The 18,842-nt window shown below is 46.4% G+C and overlaps 1 protein-coding gene across 3 annotated transcripts in view; it reads left to right on the top strand.

Moving 5' to 3' along the window:
- Positions 1-958: 958 nt before the first annotated feature.
- Positions 959-18,842, top strand: part of LOC103462996 (serine/threonine-protein kinase BRSK2-like) — a 118,726-nt gene continuing 100,842 nt past the window's right edge. The window contains exon 1 of one of the 3 annotated variants that reach the window (XM_081605578.1): positions 959-1,407. In XM_081605578.1, coding sequence (XP_081461704.1) covers positions 1,314-1,407 — 94 coding nt within the window. In that variant the 5' untranslated portion in view covers positions 959-1,313. The remainder of the gene's footprint in view (positions 1,408-18,842) is intronic. The other 2 variants (XM_081605577.1, XM_081605579.1) reach the window with 2 other exon arrangements.

Genomic DNA, 18,842 nt, shown 5'->3' with positions numbered 1-18,842 from the left:
TTCACCCTCGTCCCTTAGTGAGGTCGGGAGGGTCGCTGGTTGCACCTTTTTATGCTAATGTTTGTTTTAAGCATTTTCCTGAAGGCAGATTTTTATTAGCCGGTATTATTGAAGTGTTTTGTATGTGAACAATGCTTCAGACTCACATCCACAGAGCCTGGGCCCCTCATTGTTCCTCTGGCTGAGAAAGACTTTGGCTTTAATGCTGATTTCTCCTGATGTTTCCCCTGATTTAGGACTTTTTTAGCCGTCAATGTTGGCTGATAAGGCAAAGATGACTTTAAAAATTTATTACATTGATTAGACCAAATGTTAAACATTATATTATCCATCCATCCATCCATCTTCTTGACACCCTTGTCCCTCAGTGGGTCAGGAGGTGCTGCTGCCTCTCCAGCTAACGTTCCGGGCGAGAGGCGGGGTCACCTGGACAGGTCACCTGTCTGTCGCAGGGCAACACAGAGACACACAGGACACACAACCATGCACACACACACTCACACCTAGGGGCAATTTGGAGAGGCCAATTAACCTGACAGTCATGTTTTTGGACTGTGGGAGGAAACCGGAGTACCTGGAGAAAACCCACCATGCACAGGGAGAACATGGAGACTCCATGCAGAAAGACCGGGAATCGAACCCAGAACCTTCTTGCTGCAAGGCAACAGCTCTATCAACTGCGCCACTGTGCAGCCCAACATTATATTTATATAATAAAAATAAATATCAATATACTGAATATTACAAATGACTGAATTTGTAGTAGAAATAATGTAACTATCAAAGAAATACTGTAAAATTAGTCATCAATACATAACACTGATATTACAGATTAAAAATAAGGAAATAGTTCAGCTTCAGACAGTTTTTACACATTTATTTCATCACCATTAAAAAAGCAGAGGAGCCGGTCGAGGCGTTTTACTTTGAAAGGATTCCCGGAAGTGTGTGTAATTAGCGAGTTGTAGCAGTTGGAGGCAGCTGGACCGGCGGCAGCAGTCGGTGCTGTCCCATCATCAGATCACACCCAACGGGGCCGCAGCGCACCGCTCCTCCGGCCGAACACCATGACACCCGGATCCAGGACCGCAGCCTGAGCCGCGCCGAGGACCGAACCCCCGGAGGACCGCGGGCACACGCACACAGCCGCGCGTACACGCACGCACGCTCACGCGCGGGTCAGCGACGCCGAAGATCGCAGCGACCCACCGGCAGATTGACGGAGGGAGCCGCGGAGCTGCCGCTGCGGAGACGCGTCCCGCCACAGAATCCGGTCCGCGCGAGTCATTTCACGCCCACGCAGATTTTAAAACATGTCATCTTCGGGGAAGGACGCCAACAGCGGGCATTACGCCAACTATGTGGGACCGTACCGGCTGGAGAAGACGCTGGGAAAAGGACAGACAGGTTAGTGAAAACCGCACCTGCTCCGCACGCATCACGCGTCCTGCTAACTGGCCCCAGTTTGGTGCTGCGTGTCCTGAATGTGCTGATGGATGCGGGAGAGGACTCCTAAATGCGGATGCAGACTGCAGAGAGAGGAGCTGCTCTGCTCATGATGCTGCTGCTGCTGCTGCTGCTGCTGCTGATGGTGGTGATGATGGTGATGATGGTGGTGGTGGTGCGCCTTTAATCCTTGTTGTCAGGCAGACAGAGCGGGGTGATAATGGGCCCTTGTGAGGTTTGCGTGTCTTTTAGTTTCATCCATCTGTCACTGGGGCCTCTGCAGAAGAGGCAGAGCAGTGATGCTGCAGCTCAGGGTGATGCTGCAGCTTTGGCTCCAATGCAGCACACTTCAGCTCTGTGCCTGCACTGGAACAGCAAGTTATCCTCAGATTCTGATCCAGGCCCGCTCCGTTCGGGGACCAGTCAGAACTCAGAGAGGACTTCCAGGTTTAGGACCGGATCAGACGCGGAAATCCTTTCTGAAGAGGCAGAATCTGGACTCTCTGCGTACGATCCAGCAGAAATGAGCTGAATCAGGTCCTTCTACCGCTGAATGACATCAAACTTAGAGGATGCAGAGAGAAGCTGGAGCTCATTGGTTAGATTTTTATTCATTTTAACAGCATTCACAGATTCACAGGGATCTTTGGAGACCTGGTTGGATCATACCGGAGGATCTTTTTGACTTTTCAGTGATTCAAACAATTCAACATTTTTTTTATTGCTGAACATTTAGAATTAAAACCAATTAACTCACTGATATTAGGGAGAATCTGACTCATTGACATAGAAATGTAAATCATATACAGAGGGTCGAAGGTCATACCAGCACCTGGTATGGTCGAATCAATGTGTGATTAATAAGTCAATCACACATTTATAGTCATCACTAGATAACCTTTATGTGTTCTTCATACACTTGTTCTGTCTCGGAAGGTCGAGACAGAACAAGTGTAAATAAAAAAGTAATCATGTCTGTGGTAGGAGAGATCATAACGATGATGTAAATATTGGAAGAAGAGTGTTCTAAGAACGGAGCCCTGAGGAACCCCACGTTGGATCGCTGCTGAGATTTTTAATTGCTAAATGACACAAAGACGACGTTCACAAAGCAGGCGAATGCGACGCACATCCGACTTTCTCTGAACGGCTCGGTTCCAACTTCCCACCCTAAAAAAAAATCCAATTTCCGCCACTTCCATAAATCAGATATAGATCCGATTCCTTTAAAGTGACGGTCAAGTCACATTTTTCTAACTTTCACCTCATTGATGTGAGACATGCATCATCACTGTGGATGTAGAGAATGGGAGAAGCTGGATTTTTACACTTGGTTTCCTTTTTGTTTTGATCTTGTGACGATCCTGTCAGTTGCTCAAGAACTTTAAAATCTGTCCATCTGTGTGTGAAGCTTCTGTCCATGCAGGTCACTGTGGGGCTGTAACTGTTCACACAGAACGCATGTGGTTAGTGGTATGGATTGTCACGTAAAAAAAAAATCAGAATTCAGCATCAGGACTTCTTACGTGGATGTGGCCAAAGTTGTAACAGCCAGTGAATTAAAGTGGTCCGAGAACGGAGCCCTGAGGAACCCCACATGTCGTCTTTGGTGAGATCTTAAATTGCCAAATGACACAAAGTATTCTGAATCGATATTCTCCCCATCCGATCAACCAATCGGCATTCTTTAATCAGTGAAACGTTTCACTTTATGCAGAACACATCAGAACTTGAGTCCATTCGGCTCTCGCTCTGTTTTCTGTTGCTTTAGAGATTTAATCCCCTGGTGGACGTGAACTAACCATAAAACCACAGCTGGCTCTGAACTCCAGGTTCCAGAAGACGGATCTTTACATCCTGGATTCTCTCTGGTAGCTCAGACGTTCCGTTACGGCTCGGTTGGCCGAGTCCAGGTTCTGGTCTGGATGCTCCACCATCTGTGATCACACACGGCCAGGAATAATCGGGTCCAGCAGGTAGAAGTGATTCTCAGCTCTCTTCCTCTGCGGGTGAATAATTCATAGCCAGCCAATTAGCTCGTCTGCAGACTCAAGAGTTGGAGCTTTGCAGAACGAGTTGCCGCCATATTAATCACAGTTTCTTCTGCAGAGAAACGGAACAAGTTCATTTATTTTTAAACCTCCTCTGTTCAGACTGACTGAAGTTTCTGATCGGTTCCTCTCAAGCGCAGATCAGGTGAAGCTGTTTCTTCATCCTCATGCTGTGTGGAGAGGAAGCAGCGATGCAGAACATCTGGAGTTCAGTTCCAGATGTTCCTCACAGCATCCAGAACCTGTTCTAGTTCTCCACAAACGGCTTCAGTCCGTCTCTGTAGTTTATGGTTATGAGATAATGAACTGCAGGTCATTAAATAATCATTTCTGGACCTGAAACTTCACAAAAGTTAGGAGGTGAAACACAAGTGCAAATTTTCCTCTTGTAAGAATATTATTTGTGAATTATTCAGATAATAGAAATCCCTTTGATCCGCACGTCTTCAGATGACTCCACAGGCTGTAGAAGCTCCTGCCTCAGCAGAAAGTGACGTCAGCTCAGAGTTGCATCAGCTCAGTTGGAGGAATAATGAAGAGGAATCAGTTTCTGCAGCCGAAGCTCTGCAGGACTCAATGAATCCCAGTTTGTCCTGTTTGAGGCGCAGCACCGCTGCAGACAGCAGCTTCCTGTTCGCTCACTCTAATGCTGCGGTTTCTGTCCTCCTGCTGGATGATGGGGTGATTATGGATCCATAGAAGGTGCACTGATGCAGAAATGTGTCCATGCTGCAGACTGAGGGCGGACGGTTAGCTCGCTGATGGTTTTCATGCAAACCCAAAGAATCTGGTGCTGAGCTGTCAGACTGGGAACTCCGGATATTGTCAAACCTCCTACACGAGTTCAGGCTGAGCTCTCGCTGCTCTCGCTGCTCTCGCTGCTCTCGCTGCTCTCGCTGCTCGTGGGAAACACTGGTCGGCTCTGTTAGCTGCTGCTTCATTCACATGTTTGAGATTCTCTGCATTTTTTGGATATGAAAGGAAAGAAATGTTGCAGTTGTTGGGGTCTCGCAAGGCCAGGTCCTTAAAAATGATGAAGTGTTTTTTGTTGAAAGTACTTATGAATTATATTTTCATAAAAATGAAATACTTTGGGGACTTTTTCTGAAAAACCTTTTGCTTGAATAAAATCATCTCTGATTATCTGAATCTATTTGTGGCAGTTTTGCATTTTTTTGTTTTATAAAACCACAAACCAGTTATTCTGCAGCACTTCTACATGACCAAACACTTAACAGACTGCATATCTGTTGAGTATAGATATTAGTCCATGCTGTTATAGGATCTGCTGTAACCTTGATGAGCGGTTCTGGTTCTGAAGGGCCCGGCCCGAGTTCTGCAGGTTTTCAGTGCATCTCTGCTTCATCCCAGAAGTTTGATTTTCTGAATTAAATTTGTTGTTGTTACCTGGTATTCTCTGAAATGATCTCCCCCAGACGTGTTAATTCTGAAAACTCACCATAATTAGCTTTGGATGGTGACGTTAGCGTTAGCTTATCTCAAACTACATTACATTATCAGATGTATTTTCTCTATTGTTCTACTGTTGATGAATCACAATTTTCTTGTAAATTTCTTGTGCACAATGTATGGATAAAAACACAGCCACGCACCTACAGCAAGTCTAAATCATTGCTGTGGATGCTAGCATTAGCATACTTGGCTAACATTTTATGTTAATTTATTGTCCAATCTTTGCACACTGGTGTTTTACTGTCACACAGTTTATTTTCTTATCCACTACACAGAGGAGATTTCAGTTGGAGATTTTCATGAGGTCTGAATCACAGTAGTTAGCTGTGAACGCTAATGTTAACCAGCTAATAACATCTTTAGCTTGTAAAGCAGTAGCAGTAGCGCATTTAGCACATTGGAGGACATTTTGTTTAACCTCTGTAAACTTGGATAACAGTTTCTTGGTACGGGTCATGTACGCCGTGTAGGACATAAAATAATACAAATTAGCTTCTCATCAAATCAAAAACACAATAATTAGCTGTGGATGCTAGCATTAGTAAGCTAATATTATGATGAGCATGCTAATATTAGAGTTGACTTGCTTAATTAGCTCATCACACAGTATGTAAAGCCTCATTTCATCTGATTTATTGTACATTTATTCATTTATCTATATTTAATATTAAATATAATCTTTTCCACTGTGCTGCGGGTTGTTAGCTTTGAATTTAATTATTTTATAAACGAGTATTTTTGCTTTCCAATATGCCTGATTTATGTTTTTAATGATTCGTTCTTCGTGTTAATATTTTGCCAATTACGCCCACTGTGTAGTTTGGAGAGTCGGCCATGTTGGAAATGTGAATCTTTTTCCTGTAGAAGAGAATCTGCTTTTCCTCTTCAGTTTTACTTTTGGCATATTTTAAATTAAAGGCTGAAATGCTTCAGTGAAGAACTCCCAGCTGTAAATTAGCTCAGTTGAATCTAAATGATCTGCCACAGTTTTAAAAAACTCCCACTCTGAGCGTTACTTTCCCGTCTCAGGGCGACGAGCGAGGAACAATGGCTTCATGTGTTGGTGCTGCGCCGACTGAACAGTTAGTTTGTGTTCATGTGTGTGATTGTGTCTGTGGAGAGGGGGGTTATGGTAAGGAAGTCTTTTAAACGGAGGCCTCACGCAGCGCTCCTTCTCTGAATGTTGGCTAACGGTTTGGATGGTTGTCATGGTTTCAGCTCTCCTCCAATGAGAGCCTCCGATCTTCTCTCTGTCCTCACTGTCAGACTGCCAATGTTTCCCTCTTGTTGTTGTTTCTCCCTGATCTGCTTTCCGACCGACTGTTGACGTTTTTATCCGATTTGTTGTTTTTCTGCTGCAGCCGCACAACATGTGGTCTGTTTCACTCTTTTATTTAAATGCAATCAGCATGTAGTGGAGGGCCTTGTGGGCGGTGGCCCAGGGTGGCATCTCGAAGGGGGCGCACATCCACCAGATGGATATAAATTAACCCTATGTAGTCGCTGCTCACCGTGCGGCGTACAAGCATGTGACGCATTAATAAGGATCCGTAATAACAGACGGCATACCGAGTTTTCATTTCTGTTGGACAGCACGGACTTCAAACTTTATAAAAGTTCTGTTTTTATATTGGTTTTGTGGTTATTTACTTCAAAATAAAGCCAGAAATAAGATCGATCATTTCCACCTTATTTTGTGGGGTCTAAATGTACCACATTTCGTAACAACCAATGAAAATGTGTTGACGGTCTGTTGCTAGGTAGAACAGAGACACGCGGAGAGAGAGGAGGGGGGGGATTTGGATACGGCAAGAGACGAGGGTGCAGCGATGCTGTGGATTTTACTAAGAGAGTTTTGATGGGTTTTTTAGACTATAAGTGTTTTAGTTAGAGTTTGTGGTGTGTGTAGGGTTAGTAGTAGTTTAGCTAGCTATCGCTACATGGCTTCATAGCGAGAAGAGAGACTGGGACGGCCAGTTAGACCTCGACTGCAAAGGGTTAAAATCCATTGGATTTTATTCTGCGTTTTAACTGGTTGGAGGAAACATGCATGGAAGAACCGTCACTGTAAGCAACTAGGTGAGAAACAAGTGAACAGGATTCACTGTTTTCTGTTTTTTCAGTTTTCGCCTGGAGATTTAAACTTTTGGGTCACTAAGCGAGAACAGTCGGCTTTAAATGAACGACTGAATGATGGATGATGGGTCAGAGTTTGTGACTCTACTGAGAAAATACGTCTCTGATAAATTACCTAAAAGGACAGAAGATCCAAGAGAAACAGGAAGTATTAAAAAGAGATGAAGGATCTTAATGTACACGGATATCAAGGATAATGGAGGGAAAAAGTTATAACTTTAAACTAAACTGTAACTTTTAGACTTTTCTAAAAGAACGGCATTATTACCGACAGTGAAATCTAGTGGTGGCAGCATCATGCTGGTGGATAAGATTCTGAACCGTCACTTTGACCAAAACCTTCAGGAGTTTGTTAGAAAGTGCAGATGAACGAGTCCAAACCCGGACGTCGTCTCCAGGAGAGAAGTTTCCTCTCGATCTGAGAGATTTGGAGAAGTTTTGGAAAGTGCAGGTTTCTCACCTGGAGGTTCTCCAGGTGAGAAACCTCACCTCTCTGGAGGAGACGCCGCCGCCGCGGCGGCTGCATGCAGGCGGTTCCTTCGCCTCCCGTCAGTCTGAGGATAACGACGCCGGCGAGACGGCAGCGTTTAGTTTTATTTGTCATAACCTGTCGTCGGCCCCGGTGTGCGCTCTAATGAAAGTGTCATGTTATTGACGGGACGGTCCTAAACGCTGCGGTCCCTCGGCCCCTGAGCAGAGTGATGATGATGATGATGATGATGCTGAGGAAGGGCAGCAGATGGCTGCCTGCCGTCAGGTGGCTGAAATACGGCTTCATTATCAGCAGGTTGCAGGTGGAGAGGCTCCCAGCAGGCGCAGCGCCATGCATTCATGTGTGTGTGTGTGTGTGTGTGTGTGTGTGTGTGTGTGTTCTGGGTCGTCACCGTGTTTTATTAGACTTGCAGGCTTTGCTCCATTATGCTGCATTAAATGTAAAACAGCTCACATTAAATTCGCGGCGCCTCATTTGCATCCAGACGATAAAAGCTGGAAACACCTGAAGTGTTTCCGGGTCTGAATCCATCATGAGCCCAAATCAGCTCACAGCTGATGAAACCAACAGTTTTACTGGGTCACAATGTTTTATCAGAACAAAAAAATGATTTTTAATATAGAAATGTGAGTGTAATTAAGGTCCTTGTTGCCTGAGTTACTGCGTCAGTGTGGCGTAGCACGGAGGAGCTCAGCCTGCGGTTCTGTTGGGTTCAGGAAGTCCAGTTTGTGTCCTTCAGCTCTTCTTCGTTGGTTCTGCTGTCATTCATAAGCCGGGCTGCATCTCTCCTGATTCTTCTAGCTCTTCAGATGATTTCATCTTCCTGTGATGTTTCTCATATTCGGCTATCAGATCGAATCTGAACTAAAATCCTGTTTTCTGTCTTTGATGTCTGAGAAACTAAAGTTTTGTTTTCCATCAGCTTTAAGTCGGAATAAAGCTTGAAATGAGTCTCTCTGTGACATCAGTTTCACTTTGTGAGTTTCTGTATTTCTGATTTTTTTGCATTATAACGTCAAACCTCTGATCTGATGCAGCGTTTGGTCAGGTTCGGTTTCCACACGCTGCGTTCTGATGATGGGTTTTGGGTTCTTGCTGCTCTGCATTATCTCCTAAATGTTGGTGTTTTAATCATTTTAAAATAAAAATTAACCTGGATAAGTTCTAGTTTTATGTGATTCAGACTGAAGGAATTCATCTTTTATTTTAAAAGGTAAAAACAATCCTGCATGTTGACTCATTTCAGGTTTTCAAGCTTTTATTGTGAAACTACAACATTTTATTCTGTGGGCCACTGTTGCTATGCAACATGAGGGGCTATAGCTGTCTGACTGTTTTAAATTAACTATTTTAACAGTTAAAACAAACTTTTTCTCATCTTGCAGTCAGGAAACCTGGTGGACGTCGAGGTCTGAGAAATTATTTCACTTGTTTCTGTTGTTTTGTTCGTTTTCAGCTGATTTAACGGTTAAAAGCTGAATTCAGTTTACAGTCAGACTGTGTGAAGTTTGCATATTTCTGTGGTTTTGTTCGTTTTCAGCTGATTTAACGGTTAAAAGCTGAATTCAGTTTACAGTCAGACTGTGTGAAGTTTGCATATTTCTGTGGTTTTGCTCGTTTTCAGCTGATTTAACGGTTAAAAGCTGAATTCAGTTTTTAGCTGCAGACTGTGTGAAGTTTGCATATTTCTGTGGTTTTGTTCGTTTTCAGCTGATTTAACGGTTAAAAGCTGAATTCAGTTTTTAGCTGCAGACTGTGTGAGGTTTGCATGTTGCTGGTTTTCATGTCTGCAGATTTTATCTGTGATATCATGAAAAGTTTGATCTGATTTACGGTAAGAGATTCATCACCGATATGACTCTTAGAAAACTGATCGAGTTTCTTTATTTCCGTCTTCATGGATGTAAACTGACTGACTGAGGAGGTTAAACTCACACAAAATGACTTTTATGAGGTTTTTAAAGCCACCCTGCGGTGCAGGACTGAAACTGAGCGGGCGTTTCTAATATTTCTGATTTATTTTCTGTGTAGAGAGAAAGGAGTGTTGGGTGTGTTGGTCTGCAGGTTGGATCAGCTGGTTTTAAAACTCTCTGCTCTGTTCAGCCTCCGTTATGATTGGTGCTCAGAAACATGATGGAGATTCTGTTGATGTGAAATAAACTGGACAACGGAGCATTTTCCTCCACTTCCTGTTTTATTTCCTGCAGGTTTTTGAGAAGCTTGTCGTCTTTCTGAAAGTTCCCCTCGTTTTCTGGCTTCAGTTGTTTTTATCTGTTTAGCCACAGATAGCTGGTACTGATCCAAACCCGGTCCAGGTCAGAGGCTCACGCAGGCTTTATATCTTCATCTCTGTTTGCATTTATCTACATTTTCACTTCCTTGTTTTGGCTGAAGTTTGACTTTTTCTTTTGAAATAATGAGTTTAAAATAATGGTAGAGCTGTTGCCTTGCAGCATGAAGGTTCTGGGTTCGATTCCCGGTCTTTCTGCATGGAGTCTCCATGTTCTCCCTGTGCATGGTGGGTTTTCTCCAGGTACTCCAGTTTCCTACCACAGTCCAAAAACATGACTGTCAGGTTAATTGGTCTCTCTAAATTGCCCCTAGGTGTGAGTGTGTGTGTGTGGTTGTGTGTCTCTGTGTTGCCCTGAGACAGACTGGTGACCTGTCCAGGTGACCCCGCCTCTCGCCCGGAACATTAGCTGGAGAGGCACCAGCAACCCTCCCGACCCCACCGAGGGACAAGGGTGCAAGAAAATGGATGGATGGGTGGAGTTTAAAAAGTTAGCTGTTAGCTGGGAAAAACCCCTGAACTCAGCAGAAGCTGTTATTCCAGTTTTCACATTAAATGCTCCTCTGATGTTTTTTCCTTTTGTTCTCAAGTTGAGTGAATATTTAAAGTCTCTGATCTTCTATAATCTGTTTGAGCTGTTTGGCTGCAGTGGGACTAAACCCAACAGCCTGAACGTCTTATTCATGCAGAACGTGTTTTTATGACACTAACAATATGTCAACCAGCAGATATCACTTTATAAACCGTCCTTTGGGGTATTATGACGATATATTTCACATATTCTGTGTTTCTCCCTGTAACCAGCCTCAGATTTATGAAGCTGTTTGTGGACGTTTCTTGGTTCTGTGTTTGAAGTATCCGGGTGTGAGCCGTCCTTTTCTGTCCGGGATTTTAGTCCTACAATAATCAGAGCATGAATATAAACGTCCAACTCCCTGAAGAATTAACAGTTAATAACTAAACTATTCAAACTGATCAGTAAGTTAGTAGTTAGGAAGTTATCTGGACATTTTTATTTACGGGAATCTAAGTCTGCTAAACATTTATAAAGTTAGCATAAATGCTAAAGTGCTTTACAAAAACTACGCTCTGCTATTAGCGCTTTAGTGTATTTGGTCTCATCTCTGGTTCTTGGTTTGCAGGACTTTAATTCAGCTTGTTTGTAAAGTGTTAAATAAAGTTCACACAACTGAAAAGCCCCAAGTGTATGACCCTGAGGTACACCGATGATGAGACATGTCATGGACATGTTGTTTTCTTTCACTTTATTATAACTGGTTTTACATTAATCAGGTTTGAACTTCCTGATTTATATAAAATGTTTTCTTCAGGTCAGGAAACATGAGATTATTTTAGTTTTCTCATTTATAAATCCATATTTTATGTAATCCAGATGTTTTTGCATCATAACCAACGTTCCCATGTTGCTCTGGTTTCTCTCATCTTCATGTTTTTGGGTACAGAAATAAAAAAAATCAGAGTTTTTAATGAGCGTAGAAGAGGGGGAGGAAAGCTGCTGGGGGACTAAAAGGCTGTTTCACTCTGCAGGGGGATGAGGGGGTAAGAGGGGTAACAAGGGGTAAGAGAGGGAGCAGGGGGGTGAGAGGGGTAAGAGAGGGAGCAGGGGGGTGAACGGGGGTAAGAGAGGGAGCAGGGGGGTGAAGGGGGTAAGAGGGGTAACAAGGGGTAAAAGGGGGGAAGAGGGGTAAGAGAGGGAGTGGGGGGGTGAGAGGGGTAAGAGAGGGAGCAGGGGGGTGAGAGGGGTAAGAGAGGGAGCAGGGGGGTGAGAGGGGTAAGAGAGGGAGCAGGGGGGTGAGAGGGGTAAGAGAGGGAGCGGGGGGGTGAGAGGGGTAAGAGAGGGAGCAGGGGGGTGAAGGGGGGTAAGAGAGGGAGCAGGGGGTGAAGGAGGGTAAGAGGGGTATTTAAAATTATGTCTGGTGTCAAACAGCCTCATTCTCCTCCTCCTCTGCGTCTCTTTCCTCTCTTTTTTTTATCCACTTCATCCCTTTGGTTTGTCTCTTTACCCCCCACTCCATGCAGAGGGTCTCGGTTACCGTGGTAACCGGCTGGTTGGAGGTATCCTCGCTCTTCATCATCCACCAGTCCCAGAAGGGGGGAGGTGGGTCTTTAGCTCGAGCCATTAAACAACGAGTGAGAAAGAAATCCCCCATCGCTGTGGCGCTCCCTCTCTCTGCTGCCTCTTCCTCACATCACCCCCCCCCCCCATCATCATCATCATCATCCTCACCCTCAGAGTCTTCCTCAGTTCATGTCTGAATGCCCGCCTCTTCCATGAATCGTTATGGAGGCGACGCAGTTCTCATCTCCTGTTGTCGCTCCGTCCAGCAGGTTATCCACAGCTTCATCCAGCGACCTGACCCCCCATAAACCCAACCCCCACCCCCAGGGCTCTCTGACCCCCCTCTGACCCCCCTCTGACCCCAAACACTCTCCAGTCGCTCCCATGGAGAGGAGGAGGCGGGGAGGAAGCCGAGGCTGCAGAGGGAAGTTGTTGAAGTTGGTGAAAGGATCGAACGTCCGGCTCCGATCTGCTCTGGTTGTTTTCCCGCCGCCATGCAGGCGGGTTGGAGGAGAAACTCACCAGGTTCTCACTCAGGTGGTGGAGAAGAGCAGCAGCTTATCAAGTCTGAAGGAAACTGGAGGAACAAACGGTGTTTGTGGTGTGACTGGATGATCTGGAGCCATGTTTGTCTCAGGCCAAGAGGCGCTTCAGGACGCCGTCCCCATCAGGACGCCGTCCCCATCAGGACGTCGTCCTCATCAGACTCCAGGCGACAAACCGGCTTCTCTTTAACTTGAGGATATCAATATATTGACATCATATAAAAGCAGCTGAAGCGTTTTTACAGCTGATCAGAGATTCTCAGCAGTAACTTTGTTCCTCGGCTCAAGAGATGTTTGCAGCGTTTCGACGTTACGACAGAGAGGGACAACAGGGCCCTCGCTGTCCCGGTTGTCCCTCTCTGTCCCTGTTGTCCCTCTCTGTCCCGGTTGTCCCTCTCTGTCCTGGTTGTCCCTCTCTGTCCCGGTTGTCCCTCTCTGGTCTGGTTGTCCCTCTCTGTCCCTGTTGTCCCTCTCTGTCCAGGTTGTCCCTCTCTGTCCCTGTTGTCCCTCGCTGTCCAGGTTGTCCCTCTCTGGTCAGGTTGTCCCTCTCTGTCCCTGTTGTCCCTCTCTGTCCCGGTTGTCCCTCTCTGTCCCGGTTGTCCCTCTCTGTCCCGGTTGTCCCTCTCTGTCCCGGTTGTCCCCCTCTGTCCAGGTTGTCCCTCTCTCTGGCTGCGTCTCCAGGGACTCCTCCCGTCTCTCTGCTGTACTTTCAGACTCGTGTCCTGAATTTGTCTCCAGTCAATTATGTTTATAATGTGGAGCTTAAGGATCCTCCAGCCTGTTTGCAATGTTGGCTGTAAATCTTCAGGGGAAGTCGTGTGTGTGTGTGTGTGTGTGTGTGTGTGTGTGTGTGTGTGTGTGTGTGTGTGTGTGTGCGTGCGCGCGCGTGTGTGTCCATGTTTCTTGCTGGTTACCGTGGCGTCGATGCGTTTCTCTCTCTGTCAGCTGGAGGGAAACGGGTCCGGAGGTCCTGCTGCGCGGCGCCGCCACAAAGCGCCACAAAGCGCCACAAAGCGCCATCAGAAACTGGATGTTTGCAACACCTGGAAACGCAGCTTTAACATCCACACACTGTCAGATAAAATAGATTTTAGATGAAACAGTTTTTAACCAAACGGGACTGGAAACGTTCAGCAGGACTGAGATCTGGAGCCTCAGTGAGATTCTCACTTCCTGCTGCTGTCAGATTTTAATCCCAATCTGTTTTCTGGAAGCTCTTAAATCCGACACAAAGACATGAAAAAAAAACCAAACATCTTTTATAAGTGCAATAATGAATGTTTTCTCAGATGATTTAAACACTTTCTGTAGGACATCCTGGTCAGCGTTCGTCCATGAAGTCGTCGCTGAGTTATTTTAACCTCTGGATTTCAGGTAGTTGTGGATTTGACTGGGCCGTTTAAATCTACCTGAGCTCCACAGACGCCTGCTCTGCTGTAAACTGTCCCGCCCTTTTATTGTCCCCTCAGATCTGTGTTCTTGACGTTCTGCTGTTTTTTTATCAGACACGGTTTGAAGGTTTGATCAATAGGCGGCAATCGGACAGGGACGGGTTCCGGCGCCAGATAAGCCCGACACCAAGCTGCAGGCTTCTTCCTGCGGCCAAAAACTTAATGAAATTGAGCATAAATCCTCCTCCTTTCACGCTCCCTCTCTCTAAAAGTCACTTTCATCCTCTTCCAAAAGCAATCTGGACTTTCCCCCTGAGTCAGCAGTCGGCGTGAAGCCGGGGGAAATTATCCATTCAGGCTCTCTGATCCGGACTCTCGCCCACGCGCCGGCCTCGCTTCATTTCGGACCAAAATGAACTTTGAGGATTCTCATATGAGGAAGATAAATTCTCCTCCCTTCGTCCCCTAAAAGGCCTGACTGCTGCATGTTGGGAACCGGACTCCGTCACGGATGGGAGGTTCGGTCCGGGTCAGAACCCGGAATGAATTCGACGTTTTCCTGCTCGTTAGTGCATGGAGGACCCGCTGTGTACGGAGATAAAGATGCTGCAGCGTCATCACAGCTGCAGCATGAAAATGATTTTACATTTTCACTAAAACTGTCGCCGTGTCCTGACCATCTGTGAAAAGACCGGTCTAATCCTCAACCAATCAGAGCCAGGAGGCGGGGCTTAGCGCTGTCAATCATCCTTATGTATTCACTGCTGAATGTGTTGATGGAGAAACAACTTCTCATTACAGAGAAACCATTAACAGCTATGCCAACTAGCCTTAGCATTCATGTGCCAACTGCAACATAGGAGAGAGCAAGGGGGAGATGAGAGGATGAGCAGCACCACATGACTCACAGCGCTAAGTCCCGCCTCCTGGCTCTGATTGGATGTTTGTAGTTAGCAGAAGGCAGAGCAGTCAGAGGATCTGTTTCATCCTGTCACCACATTGTGACATTTCAACAAATATGTAATAAAATCTTTTCTATAAAGTTTCATTCTGAAGTGATTGAACCCGTTCTGAGGATCTCTGGGTGTCTGAGGTGATGTGAACTTTGACCTTCCTGTTAGCGACGCCAGCGTTGCGCTCTCCTCTGATCCAGATGCTCTGACAGATGTTCTGCCTCCACCCAGATGTCCCATCAGCACCACCTTATGCAGACGATGTCGCCTCCGGCTGCAGCCGCAGGGAAACGTCCAATCATGTGGCATAATCAGATTACGGTGGGAGGGAGAAACTCCATTAAACTGGTTTTACTGGTGTCACTGGCAGGTACCTGCTGTCAGCCTGGGAGCGAGTCGGGGATACAAACAAGCCTGGGGAGGGCGAACACACACATTTCACCACAGGGTGTGTGTGTGTGTGTGTGTGTGTGTGTGTGTGTGTGTGTGTGTGTGTGTGTGTTGTGCTGCGGAATATCCAAGGTGTGCTCGGTCTGTGGAACAGTAAAGCTGTAGTGCTGCAATACAGCAAAGGCTGCAGCCTCACTGCAGTAAACGCATACACACACACACACACACACACACACACACACACACACCTGTGTGTTACAGGTAGCTGAAGGGCTCTAAATCTGAAGCTCCTGCTGGAAGATGCTGCTGATCTCTGGGAGCCTGAATATTAGTTCAACCTGAGACAACGAGGTTGACTGAGCAGAAACCTAAAGGTCAGGATCCGTCTGACCTTTAGGTTTCTGCTCCTGACACAGTCACTTCGATTATTTAGGACGATTAAAACCAAAATCAAATACACGATTACTCAAGATTTAAAACCTTCAAGCAGAAGTCTGGTGGTTCGCGTTCACGTCTTCGTCGTCTTGTTTCCGCTCGGCGCTCCTGCCGTTTTCGTTGAGGCGCAGAACGCTCCGGTCGCCGCTCTTGTTAAAATGTCAGCTCCGTAATGAGAGGGAGGCGGGGTGACAGGAGGTCGTGACCCTCATTATCCCCCCTGACAGATGGCGTTACACCACGCTGAGTGTGTGTGTGTGTTGGCGTGAATGAGCTTTCACATGAACACAGGCGAGGTGATGACACGGTGAGACGCTCCAGCAGTGAGGAAGAGCCACACAGCCTCGGTCTGCTCAGCACCAGTCAGCCACTGGTTTTACTGGTTTCACTTGATGACATCACAGAGGTTTGGAGGAGGAAGATTCATGTTTCATATTAATGTGTTTTGGTGACTGAAGAGAATGAAAGATGTCAGAATGTTGGAGCTGGAAGAGCCGTCGTTTGGGTTTCCATGCCAACAGTTTGATGTATCAATTATTTTAACCTGAATCTGCCTTCGTCTTGAAACTCATCATGTTTCTGTCCCACATCCTGTCCTCTGTCCTCAGGGACGAAACCTGAGCAGTGGGGCGAGTAAAGGGGGTGGGACAGATGAACGGAGTGGAGCTGCCCGGTTGACCCTCATGATGGCGGCGGCTTTAAAACGTGACGTCTGATGATCTGAGCAGCTGCAGCGTCTCTGACGGTCCAACATGGACGTTTGTTTCGTAACTGAACACAAACCGTCTGTAGAAAACATCAGCAACTTGGTACATTATTTATAATGTTCACAAAGATCCGGTCATAAAGCAGTAACCATCTTTAAATCTGGACATTTAGATCCAGTTTGAATCTGTTGTGTCAGATTCAGGATAATGATCATCACCTGACAGGAAATGAGACTCAGAAACGAAAATGTTTTATTCTCCTCTCAATGATGGATGGAAAAATATTCATCCATCCATTTTCTTGCACCCTTGTCCCTCAGTGGGGTCGGGAGGGTTGCTGGTGCCAATCTCCAGCTAACGTTCCGGGCGAGAGGCGGGGTCACCCTGGACAGGTCACCTGGACAGGTCGCCAGTCTGTCGCAGGGCAACACAGAGACACACAACCAGGCACACACACACTCACACCTAGGGGCAATTTAGACAGACCAATTAACCTGACAGTCATGTTTTTGGACTGTGGGAGGAAACTGGAGTACCTGGAGAAAACCCACCATGCACAGGGAGAACATGGAGACTCCATGCAGAAAGACCGGGAATCGAACCCAGAACCTTCTTGCTGCAAGGCAACAGCTCTACCAACTGCGCCACTGTGCAGCTCGATGGAAAAATATTTATTAGCCTAAATGTTTGAATGTCTCCTCTGGTATTTTGGTCATTTATATGTCAGGATGAGCTCGAAGTCTTTGAGCTGGAAGTTCTGGTTAACGTCGCCGTAATCTTCCCTGACTGTCCAATCAGATTCATGTCAGAATGCTACCTGAGCCGCGTCCAAACGTTTTTATCCCCTCCAGAACAAATAAACATGTCGGTATAATAAATCACTTCAAACCAAAATCCATCAGCGGTGCCCATAACGTTTGGTATAACCTGTAGTTGTAAGCTAAGGCCCTGTAGCGTAGCATGTTGCATCTTAGCATAGTTTGGCACAGATTCTTAGAGAACGCATCATGAAATCCTGCAGCATATCGGTGACGCCACGTATTCTGGAAATGTTCCCTGCTGAGCCCTTTGCACATGTTGCAGCAACGACCTGATGACCCAGATGTAGAAACACACAGACGGATCTCTGCTTTCCCCAGAACAAGCCTCTTTGTCTTCCTTGGTTACATGGAGACGCCTGAGGTTTTCCCTCCTGGAAGGTTCCTGACTCCTCCGCCTGCTGGCATCGGATCTGAAACGTTCAGGCTCTGGACCTTCATCGCCTCGGAGCTGCTGCTGCTGCTTAAAACCACCTTGAACAGCCACAGCGTCTAGTTTTCATTCTCCTAACATGGAAACAGAGATGTTGGTGAGGACTTCAGAGAACTAGTTTCAATAAGAAAGTGTTTCTGTGTTGAAACCAGCCTGCAGCTCCACAGTCTTTGTGATTTTATGGCATAATTTTCTACATTTTCACTATTTTTATGTAAGTTTGATGATTTTCTGGGTATTAAGACCTAAAACAAAATCAAAGTAGATTTTGTAAAATAAGCTTGCTTGTTGTATATAAACTAGTTTTGCTCAGAGCAGAAAATGTCTCTCTGTGTTGTAAAAGTTGCTGATGTCAGCAGAATTCACCAATCAGAATGGATCAGGTACCAGATAAACATTTAACTGTTTTTAATTTATAGAACATTAAACCCTGGAGACCAAAATCTGTCGGTTTTTATCTGGATCAGAGTGTCTGAACTGTCTGGATGAACTGGGCATTTCCCAGTGCTGCTTGTTTTCTCACCAGTAGCCGTGCTGGTGGTGCTGGGGCTGAGCGCCGAGGTCTGCAGCAGCGGGTCGGCCGGCGCCCCCGGGCCCTCCGAGGAGGAAACCCGGCTGAAAATCCGCCGTAAAGCGGGCCTGCTGCCAGCCCGGCTCATCACAACCACACAGACAAAGGCAGCGCCGCCAGCGGATCTGGGAGGAAGGAGGCTGGTGGGCGGAGCTGGACGGAGGGAGGGAGATGGAGGGAGGAGGGGGATGTGGCAGAGGATGAATAGAAGCCTGCGGGGGGAGGGGAAGGAGCGGAAAGAAGGGATGGAGGAGGGGAAGAAACAGCTTTCTGGGAAAAACGAAGAAAACAAACAGAACAAACGTGAAAGGTGGACAACGAAAGCTGGGATGTTAAAATAAAAGATGGAAAACGGAGTTCTGGTTCTTCTGGAGTTCTGATGAGCCGCTGAGTCCCGGCTGCGCTCCAACTCAAGCATCGTCCAGCGATGATGTCATCACTTCCAACTGCTCAGTACGGGTTGATTGGCGCCGTGGCTCAGCCAATCAGGCGGCAGGATGGGACAAAGTGGTGAGTGTCCCGTCCTGTCAGGGAACGCTGGAGGGGACTGCTGGGAACGCTGGAGGGAACTGCTGGGAACGCTGGAGGGGACTGCTGGGAACGCTGGAGGGGACTGCTGGGAACGCTGGA

The sequence above is a fragment of the Poecilia reticulata genome, chromosome 3 (assembly GCF_904066995.2).
Source record: "Poecilia reticulata chromosome 3, P_reticulata-male-v2, whole genome shotgun sequence".
Lineage (NCBI taxonomy): Eukaryota > Metazoa > Chordata > Actinopteri > Cyprinodontiformes > Poeciliidae > Poecilia > Poecilia reticulata.
This window is presented reverse-complemented; position numbering and strand designations above follow the sequence as displayed.